The 26,050-nt window shown below is 33.6% G+C and overlaps 1 protein-coding gene across 1 annotated transcript in view; it reads right to left on the bottom strand.

Annotated features, from left to right (window-relative positions):
* Positions 1-16,279, bottom strand: part of LOC124358407 (DNA ligase 3-like) — a 109,156-nt gene extending 92,877 nt beyond the window's left edge. The window contains 3 exon segments of the mRNA XM_046810706.1: positions 6,368-6,482; positions 8,545-8,768; positions 16,032-16,279. Of these exon segments, the coding sequence (XP_046666662.1) occupies positions 6,368-6,482; positions 8,545-8,748 (319 nt within the window). The 5' untranslated portion in view covers positions 8,749-8,768; positions 16,032-16,279.
* Between the last annotated feature and the right edge of the window lie 9,771 nt (positions 16,280-26,050).

Below are 26,050 nucleotides of genomic sequence, written 5' to 3'. Positions count from 1 at the left end.
TAATTTAGTAACCAGATTGTGCTACCTAGTTATGAGAATTTCTCTAACAAATTCCTCTGTTACTACATTTTTAATCCACTTTCAACAATTTTTGTTGTTTGGAATTAAATATACCATACTCTTTTAAGATTCGATGACTGAACATAAAACCCACACTGTGAATATCCATTGCATAACACTCCTACATAACAAACGTAGTCTATAAATAAAGAAATTTCTATAGCTTTCCCCATTCTAACGCAATTATTCAGAAACTATGTATAGGTTGTACTGGAAGCATATCGCTACATGAAAACTTGTCCCAAGCTTCCCGCTCCACTTTCTCCTCCACCCATCAGTCATTATGACTCAGAATTGTTGTGGTGTTGACATCGTGTACCGTTCCAGTTGACAATTTCAAGAGCTTTGATCCATGTCGTGCTTGTATTAACTGTTCAAGAGTGAGATGGTGAACAAAACTGCAAGGAAATTTCTTACAGTGGAACTAGGGCATAATGCATTAAAAGCTGTTGAAAACAATCCCAAGAAGAAGAAATTAGACATTGCTAAGAAATTTGACATTGTTCAATCGACACTAGCCACAATTATATAGAAAAAGTATGAAGTTTAGAATATATAACCTAAACTTTACAAAAAAAAGAACAAGCTAACATTACCCACAAAACAGAGATTAAGCTATGTAATATTCATTATAAAGGGATTCTATTTCAGCTCTTAGAATCCAATTTTATATAGCAAGCATTGGAAACATTTAAGTTCAATATAAAAAGTTTAAAATTTTCAACCAAGTTTCTTGGATCCTAAGATTTGTTATATCAAGGCTCCACTGGACTTTCATTCCAGCTCCTGGCTCAAGATAACCAAACAAGGCCATTTAATCCAACAGCAAATTAAATCTATGAGTTCATTTATTTATTCACACATTACATCTCACGATTTTTTTTCAATTTGTTGATAGTATTTTAAAGGTTTGATTCAAATGCATTTAATAAGAAAACTAGTGGTTAAGATGTTAAAGGACGAGGACACTATATAAGCCAGCTCTAAACATGTGCAAGAATTACAAGAAGGTTTATAATCACCAGTGTTTCATGTGTGAGTTCTGAAGTGACTTTTTATGACCCTCCAAAGTTTCTTTTGTAATATTATAATTTATATTAGTTTAATGTTTTTTTTAATATAATTTATAGTATACTAAATGTTTGCGAAAGATATAAGATTAATCTTTCTTACACTTAAATGTGAATGAATGTATTTTTATCTCAAGTTGAAAATAATATTTTTTGTACCAGCTGTTACTGATTATTATGTCATGTTGCATGCACCAATCCAGCTGATGTGTTGTTGTTTTCCAATTCATCATTGTCTGCTTTAGTGAAATGAATTGGTTTAGTTAGCTTGTAGATATCGAGTGATTTCAACTTTTTATATTCTGTTTTATTTATATTGGTTGTTTATGTCTATTTACTTTCCATTGAAACCTGGCTATATACAGGCTATCTAAAACTATATGGCACTTTTCCAAAATAATTTAATTCAAATTTCATCAAGATTTCTAGCATAGGTTACCAAATACATACTGTACAAATTATACAATTTCCCATGAAAAAATATTTGTTGTTTGTGAAATATATCAAACAAAAAAGTAAAAATATTTAAATTAAAAAAAAAAACAAATATACTTTTTAATTTTTTAGTTGATTACATAATTGTTCTGAGTAGAAAACGTATTAACTTTAAACAGAAATGAAAATCATGATTCTATTATACCTACTGGTAAAATGTATTTTTTTATAAAACTCAAAAAATTGACATTTTTTTCTGCACCATGTCAGTACAACTACAGAAAAACTGTAGTAAAAAAATGTCCCAAATGTTTTTTTTCATGTCGTCTTCAAAGGATCAAAGTTAAAAAAAAGGTCTGAATTGAAATTTTAACCCTTACCCTGCCAATGTCTACTAATTAGAACCATGTGACACTTGGTCAACACATTTACAATGAACAGTGAAAGGATAAAGTTTTGCTATAAATAACAAATTTTAAACTACTAACATTGATATAAATTATTAAGACACAACAATATTAGTTACAAACCTTATGACTATAGAACGATTCAAACTTAAAAACATATTTACTTTAACCCTCCGAGTGGCGGTAATTTTTTCTCCAAGTGGCGGGACATTTTTACTGATTTTGTATGTTCGCAAAAGAAAATTTATATAAAATCCTGTATATTATATAAGTATGACATATCATACATCGATTTAAACTTCATAACACACAGAGTAGAATGGTAATAATATGAAACACTTACCTTGGATTGGTGTAAAAAACCAATGGGTTGAATTCCAAAAATAAAAATTCAAATTTTTTTGTTTTATATTAGGCTGAGTAAATGTTCCTAAACTTAATTTTTTAACACAAATCCAAAATAGCCATTTTGTTTAAAATTTAATTCTGAACAAAAAAATATGTATCCGTTATATGTATTATTCCTAAAAACAACGCACTATTTGCTGATCGAAACTTTTATGTACACGTTTTTTACTGCATTTTAGTCAGTATCAGAGCCAACCTCATTCCTCATCATTCTTCCTGGTTTGAGAGGCCTCCAATAATGTTCCAGGTAAGGGAAACACTACCTATGAACCCCAAAATTACAAGTTGGGCACCAGAAGTGACTTTTACCCCCTTTTTTGGTGTGTACACACACTGCACAAAGTCTGGTAAATAAGTAATCCCGTGAAGAAGACCTACACTTGGTCCAGGAGGTAGTACAGTAGGTGGATGAACCGTTTGTAAGAGTTCCATTAGTACCAGCATATCTAAATACTATATCAAATTAAAGTTTAGAATCTGGTCTTTCTAACCATACCCAATATATAGCGTTTAAGTCGCGGCATAACATCGGAAATACCTGAACAAGAGAGGCTTGCGTTAATAGACGCTAGAGCGTCTTTGCCACTCGCGAACGAGATTTAATAGACGCTGTAGCGTCTTTCACCACTCGGAGGGTTAAACTTTAAAATATATTTTGCTTATTTTAATAATTATGACAATGCTTGAGTGTTTTAGTGTTAACAATGTCAAAGTAAGTGCCAAATCAATTATTATTTTACATGTGAACTAACAAACATACATTTCAATAAGACAGGTTATTTTCACAACTCAGTTATTTATGTAACTGATTTTTGCACCAAAATTTTAGTAGTAGTAATCTATGAAAGTCATTAATAGAGAAAGAGAAGGAACAAATATAATAATGGCGTACAAATTTTTTTATAAATAATAATAATATATAAAACAGGCATTTCATTAAAGAATACAAGGTTACGTAACAGACACACACACTCAAGATTGTTATGAAGATGTAAACATAAATTTTATTAATATAAATGAACTTACAACCAATGGGAATAAAAAGTAGCAAAATTCCAAAAAGAACTGGATAAAAAGCCATAATATTGAAACTGTTTTACAGCAATTAAAGTGCAAGAGAGTATAATTTTGGTACAAGACATGTTTGACTGACAGTTCTGTAGGAGCAAAAGTACACTGACTGGCTTATCAAACTTTTGTTACACAACATGAGTTATATTTGGTTTAATGGCTGTAATATAGCATTAGTAAAAGTATTTACTTGAGTGATTAAAAATATTAACTTATTTGGACCTCATAACAAGAAAAGCAAGTTCATAGTCTTGACTATAGTCATTAAGTAAGAATTATTAAGTTCTTACCACTGTAGATATTTTTTTTTTTATTATACTTATTAAATTTTACAGATATTAACACTTTGAGTGAGAATTGGTTTTCAATTCCAGCATTTGTATATAGAATTTGTGAAATGCTTGTGAAATAAATTGTGATGAATTTATCATTAATAATGTAACTGGAAATACTATAAAACAAGTAAAAATACGAGGTGTGTCCAAAAAATATCCGACCTTGACATCTGGCATGAACTGACGTTATTCGGCAGCAACGGCAATCTGGTCCCCTTCAAAGTACTCCCTTCCACAAGCCACTACCTTATTCCAACGCTCCTCCTACTTCCGGAAACACTCCTTAAATTAATTTTGCTGAATGGCTAACAGGTCCTTCGTCGCATTTTGTTTTAATTGTTCAACATTGTCAAATCTTTTTCCTTTCAAAGGAATTTTTAATTTTGGAAATAGCCAGAAGTCACAAGGAGTTATGTCAGCACTGTAGGGAGACTGTCGTAGTTGGTTGATGTCGTGTTTGACCAAAAAACGCTGAATAAAATTTGAGGAAAGAGCTGGCGCATTGTCGTGGTGCAGGATCCAGTCACGGCTTGTCCACAGTTCAGGTCGTTTTCTTCGCACTGCATCTCGTAGCCGCCTTAGGACCTCAACATAATACTCCTTATTCACTGTCTGGCCTCTTGGAGCATATTTGTGATGAACAACGCCGTCCTGGTCAAAAAAAAACTGTCAGCATTATCTTAACATTGCTTTGACTTTGTCTTGCTTTTTTCGGCCGTTGCTCTTCGTGAGTTTTCCACTGCGAAGATTAAGCCTTTGTTTCAGGATCGTAGCCATAAACCCATGACTCATCACCAGTAATAACTTTTTTAAATAGCCCTGAATCACGTTTTATCAAATCCAGATTGTCCTGTGCGATTTCAAGTGGACAGTTCTTTTGGTCTTCTGTCAGCAGCCGAGGAACAAATTTTGCCGAAACACGGTTCATTTTTAAATCTTCGTGTAAAATGTTACAAACTGACGATTTTGGTATTCCTAAATCTTCTTCCAGCTCTCGGACAGTTAATCAACAGTTTTCATTAATTGCTGCACGAACACATTCAACATTTTCAGCGTTTCTGGCCGTTGAAGGCCTGCCAGATCGGTCATCACTCTCCATTGATATGCGGCCATTTTTAAACCGCCTAAACCACTCTTGTATTTGTGTATCGCCCATACACCATAAACTTTCCGTATCATAGTAATCGTCTCTGATGCTGAATGGCCCAGTTTTTGGCAAAATTTAATGCAAATGCGCTGCTCAACATGTTCAGTCTTATTGAAATGCGACACACACACGGCAGTACTGTACGGAACAGAGCACTGTGACTCACTGAGTGACCGGATCGTATTCAATGCCTGTTCTGAACAAAATCAAAACATTTAGTTATATTGCTTAATTTATATTTTAAATAAATCTTTAAAAAAATTTTTGCATGAAGCTCTAAAACAGCCTGACATTACAGGATGAAATACTGCCAGTTGTAGGGTTGTCCAGGTCACTGGGTTCTGGAACAGGGATGGAAATTGACACTGAAAGATAGATTTCAGCAGCCAACAATTTGATAAAGACTGAAATTACTGTGTAATGGTGGGACCCCCTTGTTATTAGCCTCTTGATTAATAAAACTTACCTAGAACCAGTGGATGTTAGTTGGTATAAAGGCTGCACCTCATACATCCTTTTAAACTCGTCCTTCATTCATGTTAGTATCAACCCTCTGCGATCGAGAGAACACAAAAGTGGCCAAACCTTCGAGTGGCCTCGCTGAGTTCAGTTGGAGTCTCTAGTTAGAGACCCAGTCAGCTCACCAGGCCACGCAGTGAGCGTCTGTGTTCTTCGTCACCACTTGGCACTTGAGTAACCATGTATATCACTACTCGGATTTAAATTACAGATTTAAATGATATTCTAAAATAACTTACAAGGCTTATTACTTTCAAGGTTGAAATTGTATGTACTGGTTATTTATTATTTTCTTTTAAATAAACCTAGTAATATATAATTTAAGTTATAAATTTATCTGTTTAGCAAAATAAAAATACAATCAGTCTCAAATACGTCTCTAGTATCAATAGAATATAAACTTGTTTCCATATTTTGAGCTTAGTCTCCACCAAATGCACTAGTATTTTAACAATAGATAGAATACATTACAGCAGCTACAGTGACACAGACATGTTTCTGAACGATGTTTACTATGGTATGTGCTGCAATAAGAGAACTATTAATTTAGTTTCTTATTTGGCTGAGAGATTGCATCACTTTCCAGCCACAACTGTATAAGGATTGAGTTTTATAACTGTGCAATATAGTGGGTTACGTATAAAGGCCTGACGAGCTGAACGGTAAAACAGCGAGGGCCACTAGGTGTGGGATGCCAATCTAAGGGACAGGACGTGGTCATAAATCAAAACCTGTCCGACCTGAGATAGAGAACAGCCAAGGCCACCAGGTGATGTGAGAGCCCAATCATACGAATTTAATGCCAAAATCAAAGGCTTAAAATATGTACTTGAGTATATGTGTTGTACTTGGGAGTCTTAACCTTGGATTTATCATATTTGGGAGTGTTGTACTTGGATCATATAGTTGACTTACAATTGGACACATGTGACATTATCTCATCTTGATCTTCAGGAGAGAGAGCGTCCCAACCCTCTACATCGTCACCAGACTCTATACGAGCTGTTGTCGCCCTCTGTCTGCTGAACACCTGCAAGCACATCCGTTGTTAATAACACACCACACTGTTCATTTGTTATATTGTAAATAATAAAAACGACTTTCTGTTTCTATGGAATAAAGATTGCTGTAAAACCAAACAGAACCAACAGAGATGAATTAGATTTGTGCATGTAATTTGCTCACTATAAATCGTGTATTGAACAATAATGAAGAGCAGTGACTCTCTCACTGTAGGCTTTAGCAATGAAAATTTACATTTCACTCCCCCTGTTTCTAATAAATTATATTGTTTAAATTTATATTAGATCATTTTGCTACTGAATGAAAACAGCCTAACGTATGGCGATATTTACACAGTGACTTAAAATTTAATATTTATTAGCTCAACTAAGATAAAGATAGTTCAATGATTTCTTTTAAGATTAAAATTGTCAAATGTTCTGAGCAAAAATTAAAATTACTATTACATTGCTAGGACCGTTCAGCTGTAATGAAAATTGTTACTAAATGAGATTCTATTATTTACAGTACTCTAATTACTACTGCATTAGACTAGAGAGCCTAATGGGAATAGTACAGTAGACTGATTGAAGTAGTTTTGACTAATCTTTTCAACTCATGCTGTAATATATATTAACTCATCTTTAGCAATGCTAATTATTAATATGATTACATGTTGAAGCGTAAATAGTAATACTAGTTCATTGTGGAATCAAAGCAGTGTGTATTCTGTCTGTCCATGTACACAGCAGTAGAAAAATGAATCTTTGCCAGCCTTGTTCTGCACTCGTTCCTCAGGCAAGTATATGGTTCCATTGTGCATGCAATTAATGTTGAACAGTCCCAGAGTATCTATTCAAAATCAGTTGAACTTGTAGTTTTGTAGCTTTACGGAACTACAGCGCACTATCTGTTGGAGGACTTGTGTAAGGCAATTAGCCCATTCCTCATAATACTTTTAGATCGTTGAGCACCGTTTTTATGATGGAATTGTTCAATACGAATGCTCCTTTTGTAACCATGTTCTTCACAGTGTTAAGCAGTTTTTGTTAGCGATTTTGAGTGCCAGGATATTTAGTTTCTTCTTCTTCATTTAGCTGAGCCATGAGATGATACTTTCAGTGCTTCTTTGCTTAGCTAACAGTGCCAGAGTGCGGAAGTACATTCTAAGTTGAATAAACTAGTTGATTGATGTCCAATTCATTGGCTTGATTTTTCTATTCATTTCTTATTTTGGAGGTACGTTTATGAGGTCTTCCAGCAGGCAAGTTGACTAACGTTCCAAATAACAAAAAATCAAATCATGAAAGCGTTATTTCAAAAATCAATCAGACATAACTTACTACTCTACTCGTTCTAGGTATGGTTGTGAGTAGTCATGCAAGAAGACAGCAGGTTGTTTAATAATTTGTTTGTTAATTTATATATATATAGATAGCTGATAATACATAAACTACAGGGTAGGAGCCTAAAACTCAAACATTTTTGTGAAGTTTGTCAAAAACAGATGTTGCACTCAAGGAATATAGAATTTTTCCACTGTTGGGACCAATACCAATTGATTTCAAAACTTTCAGGGAACACAAAAAATAAAAATTTAGTGTTATGTATAATACTGTCGGTTGTTTTAGACAATAGCATGCAGTATAAATAGTTGCAGGTTATACTAAACCTTCATCATATTTATCTCTCAAGCAATAATCTTTTCTGATTCTAACACAATTTTTTTTAATCTTTATTATTTGAGAAATTTACTTAATTCACATTTGACCACCCATTTAGGACCTAAATAAGACTGAACTGTTTTAAAATAACAGGTTTCTCTCAAGATTTTAATTATAGTAAAGTATGAGTTATTAAAACTGCTAATCCATTATAGAGCACCTATTACTTTTTTTATTTCTAGGCTTGGGTACTGTAAATAACAGAATATCACATAGTATAAATAACAATATTTCTCTTTACAGTTACTTATGTAGAATTTATTCCAATTATGTTACAATGATTTGATTACTTCTTCAACATTACTATTCAGAACTTAATGATTTACAGAATCAGAAATATATATTTTTTAAACTGATATAACTTACTTCAAAAATACACTTTACATGATGCCACATTTTCATACTTCCGCCACCACTTCCAAATGGGTTTGGTGCAATCTTAGCTACACGAAGTTCTCCTGTTTCTATTTTCTGTTTACATTTCTTGCAGCCAGCCCGTCCAAGTTTTGCTCGGTCAGCAGCAAACTTTTTCTGTTCACCTTCTTCTTGCTGTTGACCGTCATCTTCCATTTTTTAGTTTGACTACAAATTTGTAATAAGATCAAACAGATTTTAAAAAATTGTTAATACCATATAAACATAAAACTACACTAAGTAGAGACTTTAATCAGTGTTCCATTTGTTTTTAGGTAGCCTAAATTTTGTATACAAACTCAACCTATTGCAGTTGTTCTCGGGAGAGCATATGCAGAGAACTTCTGCATAACTTTACTAAACAAGACCATCAAAGCCCAAAACCACGCCCGTTTTAAATTATATATATATATATATATATATATATATATATATATATCTAATGTATATATTACAGAATGGACTTGAGAAACACAAAACATGTAAAACAGGTGTTTTAGGTCTGGTACACCTATAAAAGAATACAATGGTCCTTTTAACTTCCAAACAATCCAACCATCATTAATTTAATGTGGGTCCTCCCGCCATCTTTACAACAGACCAGTGACCCTCATATAAGTGTAGGACTAAATCACACAATCCAAGTTATTCTTTATTAAAATAAAAATATTTAAGTTGAAAATATACAATTATTAAAGAATGACCTACACAGTCTACCACTAATGAGAGTAATCGTCTGAAAATATCACTGTAACATGTTAAAAGCTAATTCAAGCTGAATTGAATGGTCTTGACGTATATAGTTTAGAGCAGCCCGCATGATAATAGTCAGATGGTGGTAGGTGCGTCTGGACATCCCCTCTACATCCACATCACTCTTGCCAGTTTTACTGTAAGTCTTCCAACCTTGTTGCATACTAAAGAAAATATGAATAAATTTAATGACTCAACCAGTATTCACAGCTTTAACACAAGATATAAAAATAATTTAAACACGAAAAGATGTATATATATATACAGGGTGTAATATTATGTTCTTGGAAACACCCAAATATATCCTTTAATAAATTTAAAGTATAAATTTGAAACCTCTTACAATCGTGATAGAGATTGGGCATGCTTACTTTTTTGGAACAATGTTTTGTTAATGTCACTACCGAACGGGGGACGTCCCCTGCCGAGGGTATCGTGATATTTTCTTAAATGGAAGCCCTATACCTTGTGTATAACATAATTTTAAAGGTAATAGCTTACTGAATTGAATTGCCACAAACACGCATCTTAAAGGTAATTATTCTATCAGAAAATAGAGCATTTTTAGTATTTGAAAATTTACTGATGTTCAACAATGTAATTTTAAACATGGTTTCTTGCCACAAAAATGTGTTACACCTAATTTTTTTAGCATTTTTTTTTAATGTTCAAATTAAAATAAAACAAAAATTTATCATGTTATTAAGAAGCTGGTTCTATTAGCACAAATTTGCCAGTTTGTTTGATATACAGTACAATTATGGAAATACTTATGTTATTGATTTCTGTATTACAAATAAAAAATAATGTATGCTGTTATAAAAGAAAAGTCTTACAACAAACGTTTTTTAAACCTGCAATTTGGTGTCAAAGCAATTGTTCGAACTGTGGTTCCTTCTAACGAGTTGACCAATTGAAGCCAAATCTTGAGTAAAATGATTCGACAGAGTTTTGCCCCTAAAAAAAACCCATTTCTTTTCTTCAGTTATCAAAGCAATCTCCTCTATAATCCTGTTTCTTAAGGTCTTTTCCCAAATTATGATGCTTTCTTGCTATAAACAATTGGATTTTAAATGACCCATAGGAAAATAATCGATTGGTGACAAATCCGGAGATCTTGGAGGAGCCATTCGATTTTCCTCCTCTTCGGCCATATCCATTTATGAAGTAGGAGACCTTAAATATCCAAATACTCTCTTACCTGGTCCTCCCATAATGGGGTTGAGCACATCCTGCTGAAAACCATACATTATCAAAGCATTCTCCTGATGCAATCTTGAATAGCTGGGATTATTTCATTTTGGGAGCATATTGTATGTAAAGTTCGGCAATTTAAATTTCCAATTGATGAAAAAGTGGGATCCAACAATTTTGTTACCCTAAAAAAAATTCCACACCATACGTTTCATTTGTTTTTGTGGTTGCTGTGAAATGGGACTCAGTAAATCCAATGTGGGTTTTCACTACCCAGTATAGCGGCAATTGTGCCTGTTAACATTCGCCATTTAGGGAAAAATGGTTTGACTCATCAGAAAATAGTATGGTTGGTACATAAAATCTTCTATTGTCATCACATTTGCGCATCACAAGTTTCACCAAAATCTCAACTCTTCTGTCCGTTAATCCATCCTCACTTAACTGTTTGAGACTAAATGAACTTTAAATGGTTTGTATTGTATTAATTTTCAAAATCTTTACTCACAGACATAGGGTGGCATATCATGTTGCTGTGCAGCTTTTCTGAGCGATGTAAGTGTGGGTCTTCAATAAATGTCTTGCAAAACATCTAGTGCATCGGTTGCTTCATCTGTTGCAGAATTGTATCCTACCCGACTTTGGCCAGATTAACGTACACCTCCCTGTCCATTTCCAAAAACGCTCAATAGTTTTTTGGATATTGTTTTGAAACACTTATGGTATTCCTTTCTGGTGAAAGTGTCATTAAAACAAAAAATTAACAAACTTCCCGATAAGGAAACATCTTATGAACGTATCGCCATATCCTCGAATCATCAACAGAGTAATTCGGTTCTCTTTCAGACAATTCCATTAAAATGCCAAAATAAAAACTGAACTACTGTAATTAGATAACTTGTTGACAGCAATGCTTTCAAGAACACAGATTAACCTCGGACAGGAAGGATATGAACCTTTGTCCATCTTGTAAATTCCCAAGCTTAGACCTGTCAAAGTGAAAGCTCCATGCTCAACAAACTGAAACCTGAAGAGCCAGATGATTAACTAACACAATAATGTTTCACATAGGCCTAGTGACCTTTGTCTCTTTAAACCTCCCTCTGCTGACTGGAAAACAGCCAAGTACAGATTCAATAAGTAAATCCAGAGAAAGTGACTCATAAAGGTTTTTATTTCATTATGTAATAAAAAATCTGGTAAATTTGTACTCAATGAACACCATCTTCAAAAATAAATTGATTTAATTTTATTTTAATTGAACATAGTTAAAAAAAATGCTATACAAAATTAGTGTAACAACATTTTGTGGCAAGAACCATGTTAAAATTTACATTGTTGAACATCAACAGTAAATTTTCAATACTAAAAATGCTCTATTTTCTGATAGAATAATATCCTTTAAGATGCGGTTTGTGGCATTCCAATTCAATAAGCTATTACCTTTAAAAATTATGTAGCACAAGGAAGGTATAGGCTTCCATTAAAGAATATTCACGATACCCTCGGCAGTACGTCCCCTGTTGGATGTGGGACATAACAAAAACAATTGTTCCCAAAAAGTAGATGCCCAATCTCCTATCACGATTGTAAGAGGTTTCAAATTTTATATTTACCTTATTAACACATTGACAGGACCGTGAATGCTATAGCGAGTCAATGATGACTGACGCTTTAAACGCCACTTCAAATTCCTTGACTACCTCAATAGTGCGTGACTGCTATAGCAGTCACCATAGCCTAATGAGGGTTTCCCTAGAGAGACACTTTGATAATCTTTGTTAAGTTCCTTGACCTACAGATATAAAGATCGATATGTCTATTCTAACTTGTAACAATGGAGGGTTTTACATTGAAAACGAAAGAAAAAATAGGATTCTGCTAATAGCATCCATCGACCCCTGCACAACGATCAAAATTTATTAAATAGGTCAGGACTGCTATAGCATCATCGAACGTTTTCAATATAACAATAAAAGTTTATTGTAAAAGTTTTAAAGTAAATATGAATACAAAAAAGTCAATATAACCCTGAAAATAGAGTATAAAGAACAGTATAGAAATTGGCACATGTCTTATACAATAGTGGGTGGGGATCAGTAGAAAACGTATTTCATAACCGGGAAAACCCAAGGTGGACCTCCTAATAAACTAAGTCCTAATGAAATTTCTTCAACTCATCAATAGTAACTCAGGCTTAAAAATTCCTACATTCTTTCGATCCTCTTTGCGTGTGGACGAGAACGACAATCCATCAAAATACCAATAGTTATTTATTTATTGATTGACAAATCATGTTCATAAATCTCATCAACTCCAGTCATAGTTTGTTAAAAACATAATAAGGAGTTTGCATTTTACAGGTAATAGTAATTTTATACCGTAGAAGCTATTGTTAAATTCAAAAACCTGGAATAGGTTTTAGTGTCATCAGACCAAGACCAAGAGGTGGAGCTTGGTTGGTTTTTTGAGGTATGAATGGTTTGGTTTTAAAATTTAAAACTAACTCCACTACCTCTGATGAAATGCTCAATTTTCCTTTCCTTCACTATTATTACTTTCTACAACGGATGGAAAATAGTATTTGGATCCTCATGCCCTAACGTCAGCCGTCACTGAAGCTATCAACAAAAGCAGTTGGTTTTACTTGAAACCTTCCGACTCAGTAAGTATTCATTTTACAGACTCTTTTTGGATAAAACATTGGAACTAAAGGTTATATTAAGACCTAACTAGCCTCAATTATTGGTGATCACTATACCGGCAACTAGTATGGTGTGTTGCTGTTCAGCCCTCACTTACTTGTTCGAAATCACATTTCACTTGGATAATTTTAACAAAGTTGGTTGTAGGATCTATATTCACTTTCACATGCTAATTCCGTACAGGGTCAATTTTTAGGATCTTCATCACTATTTTAACCTTCCACTCGGTAAATCTAAAATTTTTCTGTTTACTATTTTAATTAAATCTTCACTATTTGTAATTCATCTTCTACTGCCAGTAGGACATGCACACTATCACTGCAAAACAGGTTTGACAGTGATTGGACACTCGCTCGCATTATGAAAGGAAACAGTCCGACTTGTAAAACAACTGGGTTGACACAAGGGCTGACCAACCTGTGGGAAAGGGTTTGGCCCCAAAATTCCAAGGTTGAAAATATAAATTAAAATAAGACCTACTTGATCACTCAAACGTTTTGTGATAATTGAAGAAAATGAATTAGTTTTTTAGTTCCTATTAATTTTTTAATTATTGACTGCTTATAGCCAGATTCCATGACCCTAAACCATCACTTGGGTATTTTGAACTTCTAATAGCAGTCACGGCTAAATATACAGTAACTAGTCATGACTGCATATAGCAAGGCACGTCACCTTAATACAATTTATAACAATCGCTATTGTCCCATCAATGTGTTAAAGGAATAAAATTTGGGTGTTTCCCAGACATAATATACACCCTTGTATATACTAGTACACAAAATAGTTTTAAATATATGGGTATAAAAATGTACAATGTTTTACCAAATAATGTCAAAAAATTCCAGTACAATACATTTAAGTCAGCAGTCAGCTTCATAGTCGAAAACTGTCTATACAAGGTCTGTGAGTATTTTGATGTAATTAAATCTAAATTTAATTAGAAAATATATTAGCCTTAGTGATCTTTGACCATTGTTATGCTGTAGTCTTCAACAATAAAAATCTCAAATCTTACATGTACGGAAAACACTACAGGTCCAGTGGTCTGTCTCAACATCTGCTGCAATAACAAACATCATCAGCTACTACAGTTTTTGTTCTGTGAATAAATATATTTATGTTTTATTCCAATCATCTATTTTGCAGACAAGATGTAATGGTTAAAAAGTGAGTAAGAAAGCAACAGAAAACAATTAAGTACGGAAAGACATTTGAGGTAGGCTATATACTTAAAAGTCCCTAAAAAGGAACTAGTAATTGAACATGCTACAGATTAGATATCGGTGTTAACTGGGACTGCAGTATAGTAAGTTGCTACCACCACAATCTAATTAGAGTACCAAATTATCGATTAGGAATACCTAAATAATCTAATAAAAAACCATACTATGTTTATTTAAATTATTTATTGCCAGCTTTTAAAAATGTTGAACAATTATATTTTCCACAACTAAGTCAACAAAGTAAGATCATTTGTATGGTATTTGAGTAATGGCCTTAACTAAAATGGAGATGAACATGCGTTGTTTGTGTCACAATCTGTCATATAAGTTACGTTTACATTTTAAAACAGTAAAAAGTAACTAAATGTTACACTGCTTTGTTAATTGTTTTTACATTTAACAAATACACATAGCCTAGATAGTATTTTATTCATTGTTATTTTATCACTTTTTTAGGTATAAAACTAAATGAACTATACAGTAATTTTAAATATCAATAACGTAATTCGGTTCAACATTTTAATTTTGGGGTAATTCTAAGCAATATATGGGTCAACCTCGATTTTTCTCATATTACAATATAATGTTCCAATAGTCAATTAGAAAAGGAAATGACTAGAATTTCTTGCCGGAAAGCAGTTATAGGGAGCAGGCAACCGCCAGACGGTCCTGTGTTTAAAATTGTTTTACATACATTACCTACATTATTTTGTAATATGTAATAACAATTTATCAGTAATTTTTAATAAAAAAAAAGGATCACGCACGATGCCTGCCCGCTGCGCAGCGCTTCGCGCTGCTTGCTCTTTTACACAAAAAATTAACTCGAGTAGTTCCAAATTTGAAGCCCAGATCACGTCAGTGCCCCTGATCACTAATAGGTAATTCTAAGCAATATATGGTTGCCTGCTCCCTATAACTGCTTTCCAGCAATAAATTCTAGTCATTTCCTTTTCTAATTGACTATTGGAACATTATATTGTAATATGAGAAAAATCGAGGTTGACCCATATATTGCTTAGAATTACCTAATTTTGGTAGTTTAGATGGTGCGATTATCTCGTATATTAATGATGTGATTGTGATGGTGGCTGCTTATAATAGGCTACTGCAGCCTAAGCTGGAGCAGCACTTTCAGTGTAACAGTTATCCCACATTAATGGCAACAAACTAAAAACATCCTTCAAACAACAGCTATTACTAACTGATCAAAAATTGTGGTGGTCTGTTCAAAAGTAGGCTACACAAAGAGCATAAAAATTATATAAATTCTCTAAATTTATTTCCATGGAAAGGAGTCCAAAATTTCAGATACCTGTTATTAATTTTTTATTTTAAAATAGTTATTTGATCACCTCAATAAATATTGTGGAAATGAAAATATACTGTTATAGCAAATAGCAGTTGTTTTAAATTGAAGACAAGCCTAAAGCAAATAACAATAAAAGCCTACATCAAATGGGTTTTTTAATTCAGTGTCCATAACAATTTGACACTTTTCCTAAGTTTGTAAAAACATAGAAACATAATATGTATCTAGATAGAAAAGCAAACAACTTACCGTAAATATAACCTTAAAACCTAACCTCACAAAACAGTAACAACAGTATCCAATACAATACAATATTCCAATATTGCCAATGTAATTTGTACAAATTACCCAAGCAGAACTTTTTTTAATTTATTTGTTCAAGGCTTGGAGCAACTCATACAACCTCAAAGTCCACTATGCTTCGTTTTGCGATTCATTCACAAGTAGTTGTTTGTTTTAGAACTTCAGCTTTAGATGGTGCAATCAATTTTGGGTTGGGTAAGTGTTTTAAAATGTTATTGTCACAATCCTTCAAAACACACTTCCTGAAGACAAAAAAAGAACAAAAAAATATGGGTCACAGCACAAGGAATAGTAGACAATATTAAAGTAGTCCTTTTGGGCAATTTCATAATAAGGCCCAATTGACAACAGCTGCAGATAAGGATAGACATTTTTACAATAGGTAGGGTTTTCTTCATCAGACACATGGTTTATGGGTTTTAAATGTAAATAAATTAATATAAAATGTATTTGTTTCAGAATATTTGTATTATCCCTATATATACTTTCTAGTGATTGGTGGTAGAGTGGCTTTACAGTAAAGTGTACACTCTGAACTGATCTTTGCCTTCCTTTTATTGGTTCAGAGTAATAAAAATTAATGATTCTGGAACCTAGCATTTCAAAATTTTATCGGGGGCCCCGAACCCCCCTTATGATATAGGGGCTCTCCATGCTCCCGACTTCCCGGTGTTCCGTACACTCCCCAGAGAAAATTTCTGAGTGCGCCATTTTACGCAGGTGTACATAAATTATCAGACGAGTTGTCTAACTTGCGTCACTACGTACGCAATGCTCTAGACCATGTTTTTGAAAATCACCAAAAATGTAGAAATTTTACAAAAGAAAGATGACCATCTCCATATTTGGTGTTGTAGCTAAGCGACTCAACTACACGCCATGTCACAATCAGAGTATGTTATACCCTAAAACATAAGCGTTTGAGAGACACAACGAAGACAGCTCTAAAGCTGTATGAGAAAAAAAACTTGAAAAGGGTAAAACATTGTGGTCTCTTCGTCGATGAGAAACACCTTTTTCTGGGTGCACCTTTTTCCGATGGTCTAGTAGGCGATGACAGAATAGTAATTATAACGTAATACGATATAATACACATAAAACTCGTATGTCTACCGTTCGTCAATGACGACTTCCTCCTCAATACTTACAGAGTAAATAATAAACTGTACTTAGGAAAAACCGAAAGGGGTACATTGAGACTGAAACTTAGTCACAACTATTATCAAGTTCAGATGCAAATTAAGTATAAACAGTAGAAATTTGTGTGATATTGTTGTTTTCACGCAAACAGGTGAATTTTTTCAAAAAAGATTTACTTACAAACTTACTGTTTTTAAAATGTATTTTATTAAAATAACTGAGTTTTGACTTTATGATGTACGAGTTAAATGATCTTGTTGTCCTTGCCCGGGTGCCTCGCTGATGCAATGAATGCTGGTCAGGTACACTTCAGATGTCACTATGCATCCCGACCAATTGGTTTGCGAAATGCGACACCGCCCCGGCAAACGCCGAGCGGAAGGAAAAGTAATACTAATTTTAATTTAATTATATTCGCAAAATATACATTGCATTCCAATCTTCAAATGTTCTATTAAATTCATAAGGTAATGAACAGGGACAGTTCCTTGCACAGCTTATGTACATATGTGGTACGGTGTGTGTGTCAACTCGTCAGAGTGGCAGAAATACTGCATGCGACCAGTCAACTTGTTCTTTTCTTTTGTGGTACATTTAAAGATATAAAGTTGACTTAATTACGTCTGGCTAAGCCTAGAATGTTTTACTGAGGAGGTCCAAGTGCGGGAGTCCACTTTCTGTCCGGACCGGCCTTTTACACCGTTCCATGGCGTGCGTATATGAGGAATAGACATTCAAGTTCAAGTTCAAAAAACCTTTATTTATTTAGGAATTTACATGTATTACTACATTTCATATACCAACATGGCACGTGCGAAATGAAAAAACAAAAACAATTTTATATAATTATATTTATTAGAGTCTTTCAGTTGGCTGCGGTTTTACTTTCAGTCTCTAATATATTGTGTACAAGAAAAACATACACTCCCACCTAGACATTCATGTGAATTACAGGACGGTAATATACCCATACCTCCATTAAGTATAATAACTAACAGAATAACATATAAATAAATTACTAACAGTAAATAAATAACTAATTGATGTATTTAATCCAACATGATAAAAAGACATAACGTAACAATAACGTAATAGCCTAAGAGCTAGTGGTCGGCTACCTGTATGTATTTGATGAGACCTAGGTTTTTGTACAGTGAGGCCCCTATACCCACTGTACATGAGATGAGGAGTCACTAAGCTTCAGGTGGCCGACTGGTAAGACAGGTATCAATTTTTGGCCAATTTCATAAATATTTGATGACGTCTGCCGTTTTGTAATTTGAAAATATATTATTATTATTATCGGAAAATAACAATGGCAGATCATTATCGCGCGGATTTCATTGCGACAGACGATTTGGAAAGTGCTCAAAAAAATAAAATTTAGAAAGTAATTGACGAGATCTGCCATTGATATATTTTATTTATTAGGGTTTTAAAAACTTATATTGATCATGGCAGACGTATATGTAGCGGACATACTTTAGTAGAAAAGGAAATCTTAGCTACTATCCGGTCAGATGTATGCATAGACCGCTTAAAGCTATCTTCCTTTTTTCCCCTATGGATTACTATCGTACTCATTCTAGCCTATAATATTGTCTTGTATTGTTACTAGCATTCGAATAATTCAGGTTTTATACCTGAGAGGGCAAAATTGTATCCCCACCCTAACGGATGTTTTCAGTATATTTCCGAACCTTCATACAGTTGGCTGCATGCTCGATTGTCGCAGTTGTATATAAAAAAAGAAAAACAGTTACCTCGTTTTTCGTAAATATATTGAAAACAATACAATACGTAGTGTTGCTTTCTTTAGTTTTGTTGATTTCATTATTATTTATTTAATATATCTGTGAGAATGTCGAGTGAGAAACCAGAACAGAAGTGTGTTTTTTGTGACTCAGTAAAAACTGACAAATTATTGCTGTTTTCAGAAGATACTATATCAAACTGTAAAAGGATTTTTAAGTTAAGAAAATTCCACAGATTAAAATATAAAGACATTATTTTACCGGACGAAATTTATGATTCAGCACATCACAGTAGTTGTTTATAAGACATTTACAGCATTAAAAAGGCAGTATTTGACGACAGATGTTGAAAAAAAGGTTCTATCACAGTCCAAAAAGTCTTTGTCTGCAATTGAACAGCCATCTACATCAGCGGATAGTTCAATAATTGAGGATACACGTGTACATGATTCCCTTGAAAACAATGCAAACATTCTTGATACAAAAGAAGCAGAAAATGAAATCGACGCTGAAGCTGAACCTTCGTTGGAGGGGGGGGTCATCTTCAGATTCAGCAAAATCATCGAATGTTCAAATTTCGAATACTTTAGCTTCCGATACTGTAACTTCCGATACTGTAGCTTCTGCAAACTCAAAATTTGTGTTTTTTTTGTAACAAAAAAAAAGAAACAATTTCGATATAAAATTGGCCCATTACGGTCTTCAGAGAAGGATCAATTTCAAAAGAGTATCCTATTAAACGTTAAGCCAGATACTACAATTTACCAAGAAACTTTAACAAAAATAGAAAGTGTTCTCTCATCTGAAGTATATTACCATGAAATTTTTCGGCAAAATTTTAGGAATCAAAAAAAGATCAATCGTGAAAAGTCCTATCCGTACTGCATGGCACATCTCCCGAGAAGTACATGAAACTGTTTATAAAGAAATATGTCATTTAGTTGAAGAAAATTTCATAAATCGAGGACGTTATTATTTTCTGAGTTATTTACAGAAAGAGTATCTTGAAATATTTAAAGAATTAAGTGAAAGCTCAGACGCAGCATCAATATTTAACGCATCTCATTTGGAAGAAAAACTTCGCAAGAAACACCACCTATGATTTCCAAATTTTTTTCATCAATTCTTGGATGTTCAAGACGTAAACGGCGGAATTGCGACAGTTTTCAACGTCACGTACAGTCCCTGTCACAGGACGTTGCGCACACACACACACACACACACACACACACACACACACACACACACACACACACACACACACACACACACACACACACACACACACACATATATATAAAACTCACAATGGTAACATGAAGACCTCTGAACACATTTGGTTAGGCATGGCGTTAAAAGTCTTACAAGCAGTCGTAAGATTATCGATATAATAAATCGTTACGGTCATTGTATAAGTTACACTGCTGTCGAGGAGTTAGAAACAGAGGCAACATTTTAATCAATTTCACGTACCGAAATATGTCCTGAGGTAATTAGAGGTAATTAAAAAAAGAAGAAAATCTCGTGGCAGGTATGGCATTCGAGAATTATGACCGATTTGTTGATACCAAGACTGGGAAAGACACTCTTCATGATACTGTTGGAATAATGTACCAGGATATTATCCCCAAAGACGACAATGTAGAAGAGGAAGAAGAAGAGGAAATAGAAGATAATGGAGGATGTAAACGTGACAGGCCTAGACGACGATCTTTTGAGACAATCGATTTCGAGTTACCACAGTGCGCTAAAAAACTCAAAAAAATGAGTGACATTCAAACTGAAAGCGAAGAAGAGGTTCATATAATCGTGCATAAGAGTCTTTACGATCGAATTGACAGAATTTGGATGTTAAGTCATGCTTTGGGATTGTTAAATACCCATATGTGGACTGGTTTTAACAGCAACATAGTGATTGATAATACTCCACAACGAATGATTACATATTTAACACCGATTAATCACTCACCAAGAAGCAATACAGTAGTTTTGGCAACTATGCAGCAATGCATGGCAGCCTTGCAAGAGCTAAATCAAGAGTACATGCAAGTGACTTACGATTTAGCTATTTCAAAGATTGCACTGCAAATCCAAGCTACAGAAGGAAACACCTTCCAAAAATTATTCATACACCTGGGAGCCTTTCTTATAATGATGTCATATTTTAAGGCGATCGGAAAAGTAATTAATGATTGTGGTTTGTCAACCATCACGGTTGGAAGCGAAATGCTTGCTAGTGGATCCGTTTCAAGCTTTATTGATGGCAAACATTTTAATCGTTGCAAAAGATTACACCCAATGATGGCTTTAGGACTCCAGATATTGCACTTTAGATCTTTTTTAAGACACAAAAATATTCAAATTTCCGAAGATATCATAGAAGAGATTGAACGGTTACAGAATTGTCAGGAGTTTTCATTTTTTATTCATAATGAAACCTTGAAGGAACTTTGCGAAGAATACGTTATTTACGAGCAACAAACATTAAATGGTAAACATAGTAAAACAGCTCAATTTTATAAGATTTATATCAAACTTGTTAATCATTATTTACAACTAAGTAGGAGCATTCGTGTTGGTGACTTCCGATTGTATCTTGACACTTTACCAAAAATAACCGAATTATTTTTTGTACTTAACCACTAAAATTATGCAAAATGGACAGTCCAGTATCATTACAATTTAGTTAAAGTTTCCACTACTTATCCTGGCTTAGAGCAAGTCTTCCAAAATGGATTTTCGGAATCAAACGTACTAATAAGCCGTTTTCAAGGCAGCCTATTGATCTTACATTAGAGCAGACCATTAACGCTGATGCTGCGAGAGCACTTACTGGTATCTCTCATCTCACTCACTTGATTTCAGCTCGTCAACGGTGGGCGAAAAGTCATGACATCCATTCGAGTATGTCCCCAAACATTCGGGAGTATTCCAAAGAAATTTCTGCAAGCAGCAACAAAATATTCCGCCCGAAGAGTCGATGTAATCTTTGACCAATATATATTTCCATCAATAAAAGATAGAGAAAGATATCTACGACATGAAGCGTCGTTAATAGATTACACAATTTCGGGGCCTGATCAGGTGCGAACATGAGATTTTTCAAAAGAACTGAAGAATACTAAATTTAAGGAAGCTCTAGTAGAATCTTTTACAAAACACTGGTCTAGTGAGGAAATGAAATCATTTTTAGGTATAACTGACAAATTTTTATAAATTTCCTAACCGACAAATTTTTATAAATTTCCGAACTTGTCAATCATATCAAGTTGTAGATGGCAAGATTCAATCAAGTGTAGTTGAAAATTTATGCTGTACTTCACATGAAGTAGCTGATACCAAGATAGTGTATCATGCTTGCAATATCACTGAGCGGTCGAATATTGTTATCAGAGCCTCTGATACCGATATTTTAATCATGATGATTGGTAATATGACACGATTACAAAATGCAGATTGTAGTATTTGGTTGCTTAACGGAACAGGAAATAAGGAAAGGTATATTGACATTACAAAAATTTATAAGGAGCTTAGTGAATTATTAGCCAAAAGCATAATCGGCTTCCATGCGTTCACAGGATGTGACTTCAATCGAGCTTTCTTTAACAAAGGGAAAAAGAGACCTTTCACCTTATTGAAAAAAGAACAGAATTTCAACAAGCATTTGCTACTCTTGGTGAAGAAAATTTGACAGAGGATCAGTTACAACAGGTATTTAACAGCATTCAGAAGTTTACCTGCCAGCTTTATAATGCAAAATAATCTGTTGACGTTGATGATGGAAGATACCAACTTTTTGTCAACAATTATAAAGCTTCCGACATTAATGAAACTTTTAGCAAAAAATTACTGAATTTTGATGCAAGTTCAATACCACCGTGTAAGAGTGAACTTTACCAGCACTTTCTAAGAGCACATTATATTTCAACGATCTGGAGAAATGCTGACAAAAAGCAACCTACGACAATGAAATCATTAAATTTTGGTTGGATTGAGCAAGACGACAAATTTACATTCAAATGGTTTGAAGGAGATCAGCTCCCAACTTCTGTCAGTGATTTAATTACCCAAGTCTCTGGTAAGTTCATAATAATTAATTCTTTATCGAAAAATCATCGAATCATCGAATCAACTTACAAATTACTTTTATTTAATAATTTACGTTTTTTTCAGATTCCGAATCACCGGATGATGAAGAGGAATCATAGCAGGAGACACGTGATTCCGATGAAGATGAATAGAAATTCAAATCAATAAAAATAAATATTTTTTGTAATTCATGATTATTTTTTTACAATCATTTTTTTTTAATTTGTTGTAAATAAATAAAAAAAAGAAAATCAAAGAAATTTTCTTTTTTATCACCAAACTTATATATTTCAGTAGATAGTTTACAAAATTAAATATTAATTGTTACAAATACAGTAATAAAGTAAATCATATTGATGTGAAACAGAGAACGTCATATGACGTTGTGTATATATATACACATACATCTAACCGGATAGCCCTGATTAAAAATATTGATTGAAAGAAATTAAAAAATTTCTATTTCTTTTAATTTCGTATTTAACATTAAAAAGTATTGACAGAAATTAAAACTGTGAAAAGGTGAATTTAAAAAAAAATTTTTCTATATCTCAAGTGGTTAAAAATCTTCAAACTATTTATCTATTTGTTAAAATTGACTTTCACCCGGGGGCGCATCAATCGCGTTATTCAACCTATTGAAAATAATTGAAATCTTTACCCATTAAACATTTTTTAATCAATATATTTAATCGGGGAGTAGTTAAGATTTTCTTTTCTACTAAAGTATGTCCGCTACATATACGTCTGCCATGATCAATATAAGTTTTTAAAACCCTAATAAATAAAATATATCAATGGCAGATCTCGTCAATTACTTTCTAAATTTTATTTCTTTGAGCACTTTCCAAATCGTCTGCCGCAATGAAATCCGCGCGATAATGATCTGCCATTGTTATTTTCCGATAATAATAATAATATATTTTCAAATTACAAAACGGCAGACGTCATCAAATATTTATGAAATTGGCCAAAAATTGATACCTGTCTTACCAGTCAGCCACCTGGAGCTTAGTGACTCCCCCATCTCATGTACAGTGGGTATAGGGGCCTCACTGTACAAAAACCTAGGTCTCATCAAATACATACAGGTAGCCGACCACTAGCTCTTAGACTACAACAATAATTAAATGAATTTATGATATAATTTTTGTAATAGTCAATAAAATAAATAATTAAATAAATATCCAAAAAACATAAATAAGTTATGACCAATACATATCCAAAATCAATACATGCTAACAAACTCCAATAAATAAGTATTAACAATTATACATCATATCCACTATCAACTATTAATGTATGAACAGCAATTCTTGCAATAAATTTATCTCTCTCTATTGGTGTCATCACATCAAACCCAAGCTAACTATAAATTTCAAGGCCTTCATGTTACATTTAGGTTTCCTCTCATACAATATGTTATCGCCACACTCTAGTATGAAACGGTTAAAAACCATCTTATCCCCGAGTAGCAAAACTGTCTACGTCCTATTTCTTTAAGATAATTTGGAGTCTCTATGACCATTCTAGCAGATAATCTAGTGTCAAGATTACATTTTTGTAATTCATAATTTATTAAATGTTTTTTATATACATTATTGCACTCAATACATAGCTGAGAAATTCATAATGTATTTGAAAGTGTTTTATTGTTGTTTAGTTTTAAATTAATTAGTAATTAAATCCAGATTCTCTTTCCATTAGGAGCCCGCTCTATGCCGCAGGTTTCCGTTTGTGATTTGGTATTAACGTTAATCGTAAAAAAAACTATTGATAGAGAATCACTGTTGATTTTTATAAAGTCACCTCTCGTCTTCGGATTTTCAGTCTGCTTCCCGCCGGGCTGCTCGTTGAGGCATGCTCTCCCTCCACCACCGCCAAGTCACCTTGACCACCCCTTACAACTCCACCAATTCGTTTCTTCGCTCTGCTGTGTCCGTTTTTGGCTCTTACAACGGAATATATAATTTTCCGAGGCTAATCTCGATGAGCCTTTACTCGTATTGGAGAACACTTATCAAGTTAAATCACAATAAATATATATTTATACTAATAAGGTGCACTATATTCTATTATACAGGGTGTCCAAAAAGTCCCGGGTCGGTTTAAATATTTTTCAAAAATATTTTAAGATAGAGCTACAAAACCTTAATATTTTTCACACAAACCTTACACAAAGTTACTGGACATAAAAATCTATTTTATCACATATTCAGCGATCCGCTACTTCCTCAGGGGGGCGGCCCGCTAGGAGTCAGAAGAAAATTCTTAAATGTAAGCATAGGTTGATATGCATATCAAATTAAAGGTCTATATTAGTAGAGTACAGAGCCACAAACCCGACCTCAAACGGATAACCGAGTCAAAAATGGCAGCCGTTCAAAGATGGCAAGAGTTTGGGTCCAAAAAGTCCCGGGTCGGTTGAATATTTTTCAAAATATTTAAAATAGAGCTACAGACCCTTACACAAAGTTACTGGACATAAAAATCTATTTTATCACATATTCAGTCATCCGCTACTGCCCCAAAACTGTTTACAATTTAATGAGTTATTCAAATGACCCTCAAACACCTCAAGAAACACCTTATGTCCATTTTTTAATGTTAGGAAAGTTAAAGTCAAAAATCTCATCAGTGTATTTTGTTACATTAACCTAAGTTGCAAACTCTAGCCATCTTTGAACGGCTGTCATTTTTGACTCGGTCGTCCGTTTGAGGTCGCGCTTGTGGCTCTGTACTCTACTAATATAGACCTTTAATTTGATATGCATATCAACCTATGCTTACATTTAAGAATTTCTTCTGACTCCTAGCGGGCCGCCCCCCTGAGGAAGTAGCGGATGACTGAATATGTGATAAAATAGATTTTTATGTCCAGTAACTTTGTGTAAGGTTTTGTAGCTCTATTTTAAATATTTTGAAAAATATTCAACCGACCCGGGACTTTTTGGACCTAAACTCTTGCCATCTTTGAAAGGC

This window comes from Homalodisca vitripennis, chromosome 3 (assembly GCF_021130785.1).
Source record: "Homalodisca vitripennis isolate AUS2020 chromosome 3, UT_GWSS_2.1, whole genome shotgun sequence".
In the NCBI taxonomy this organism is placed as follows: domain Eukaryota; kingdom Metazoa; phylum Arthropoda; class Insecta; order Hemiptera; family Cicadellidae; genus Homalodisca; species Homalodisca vitripennis.
This window is presented reverse-complemented; position numbering and strand designations above follow the sequence as displayed.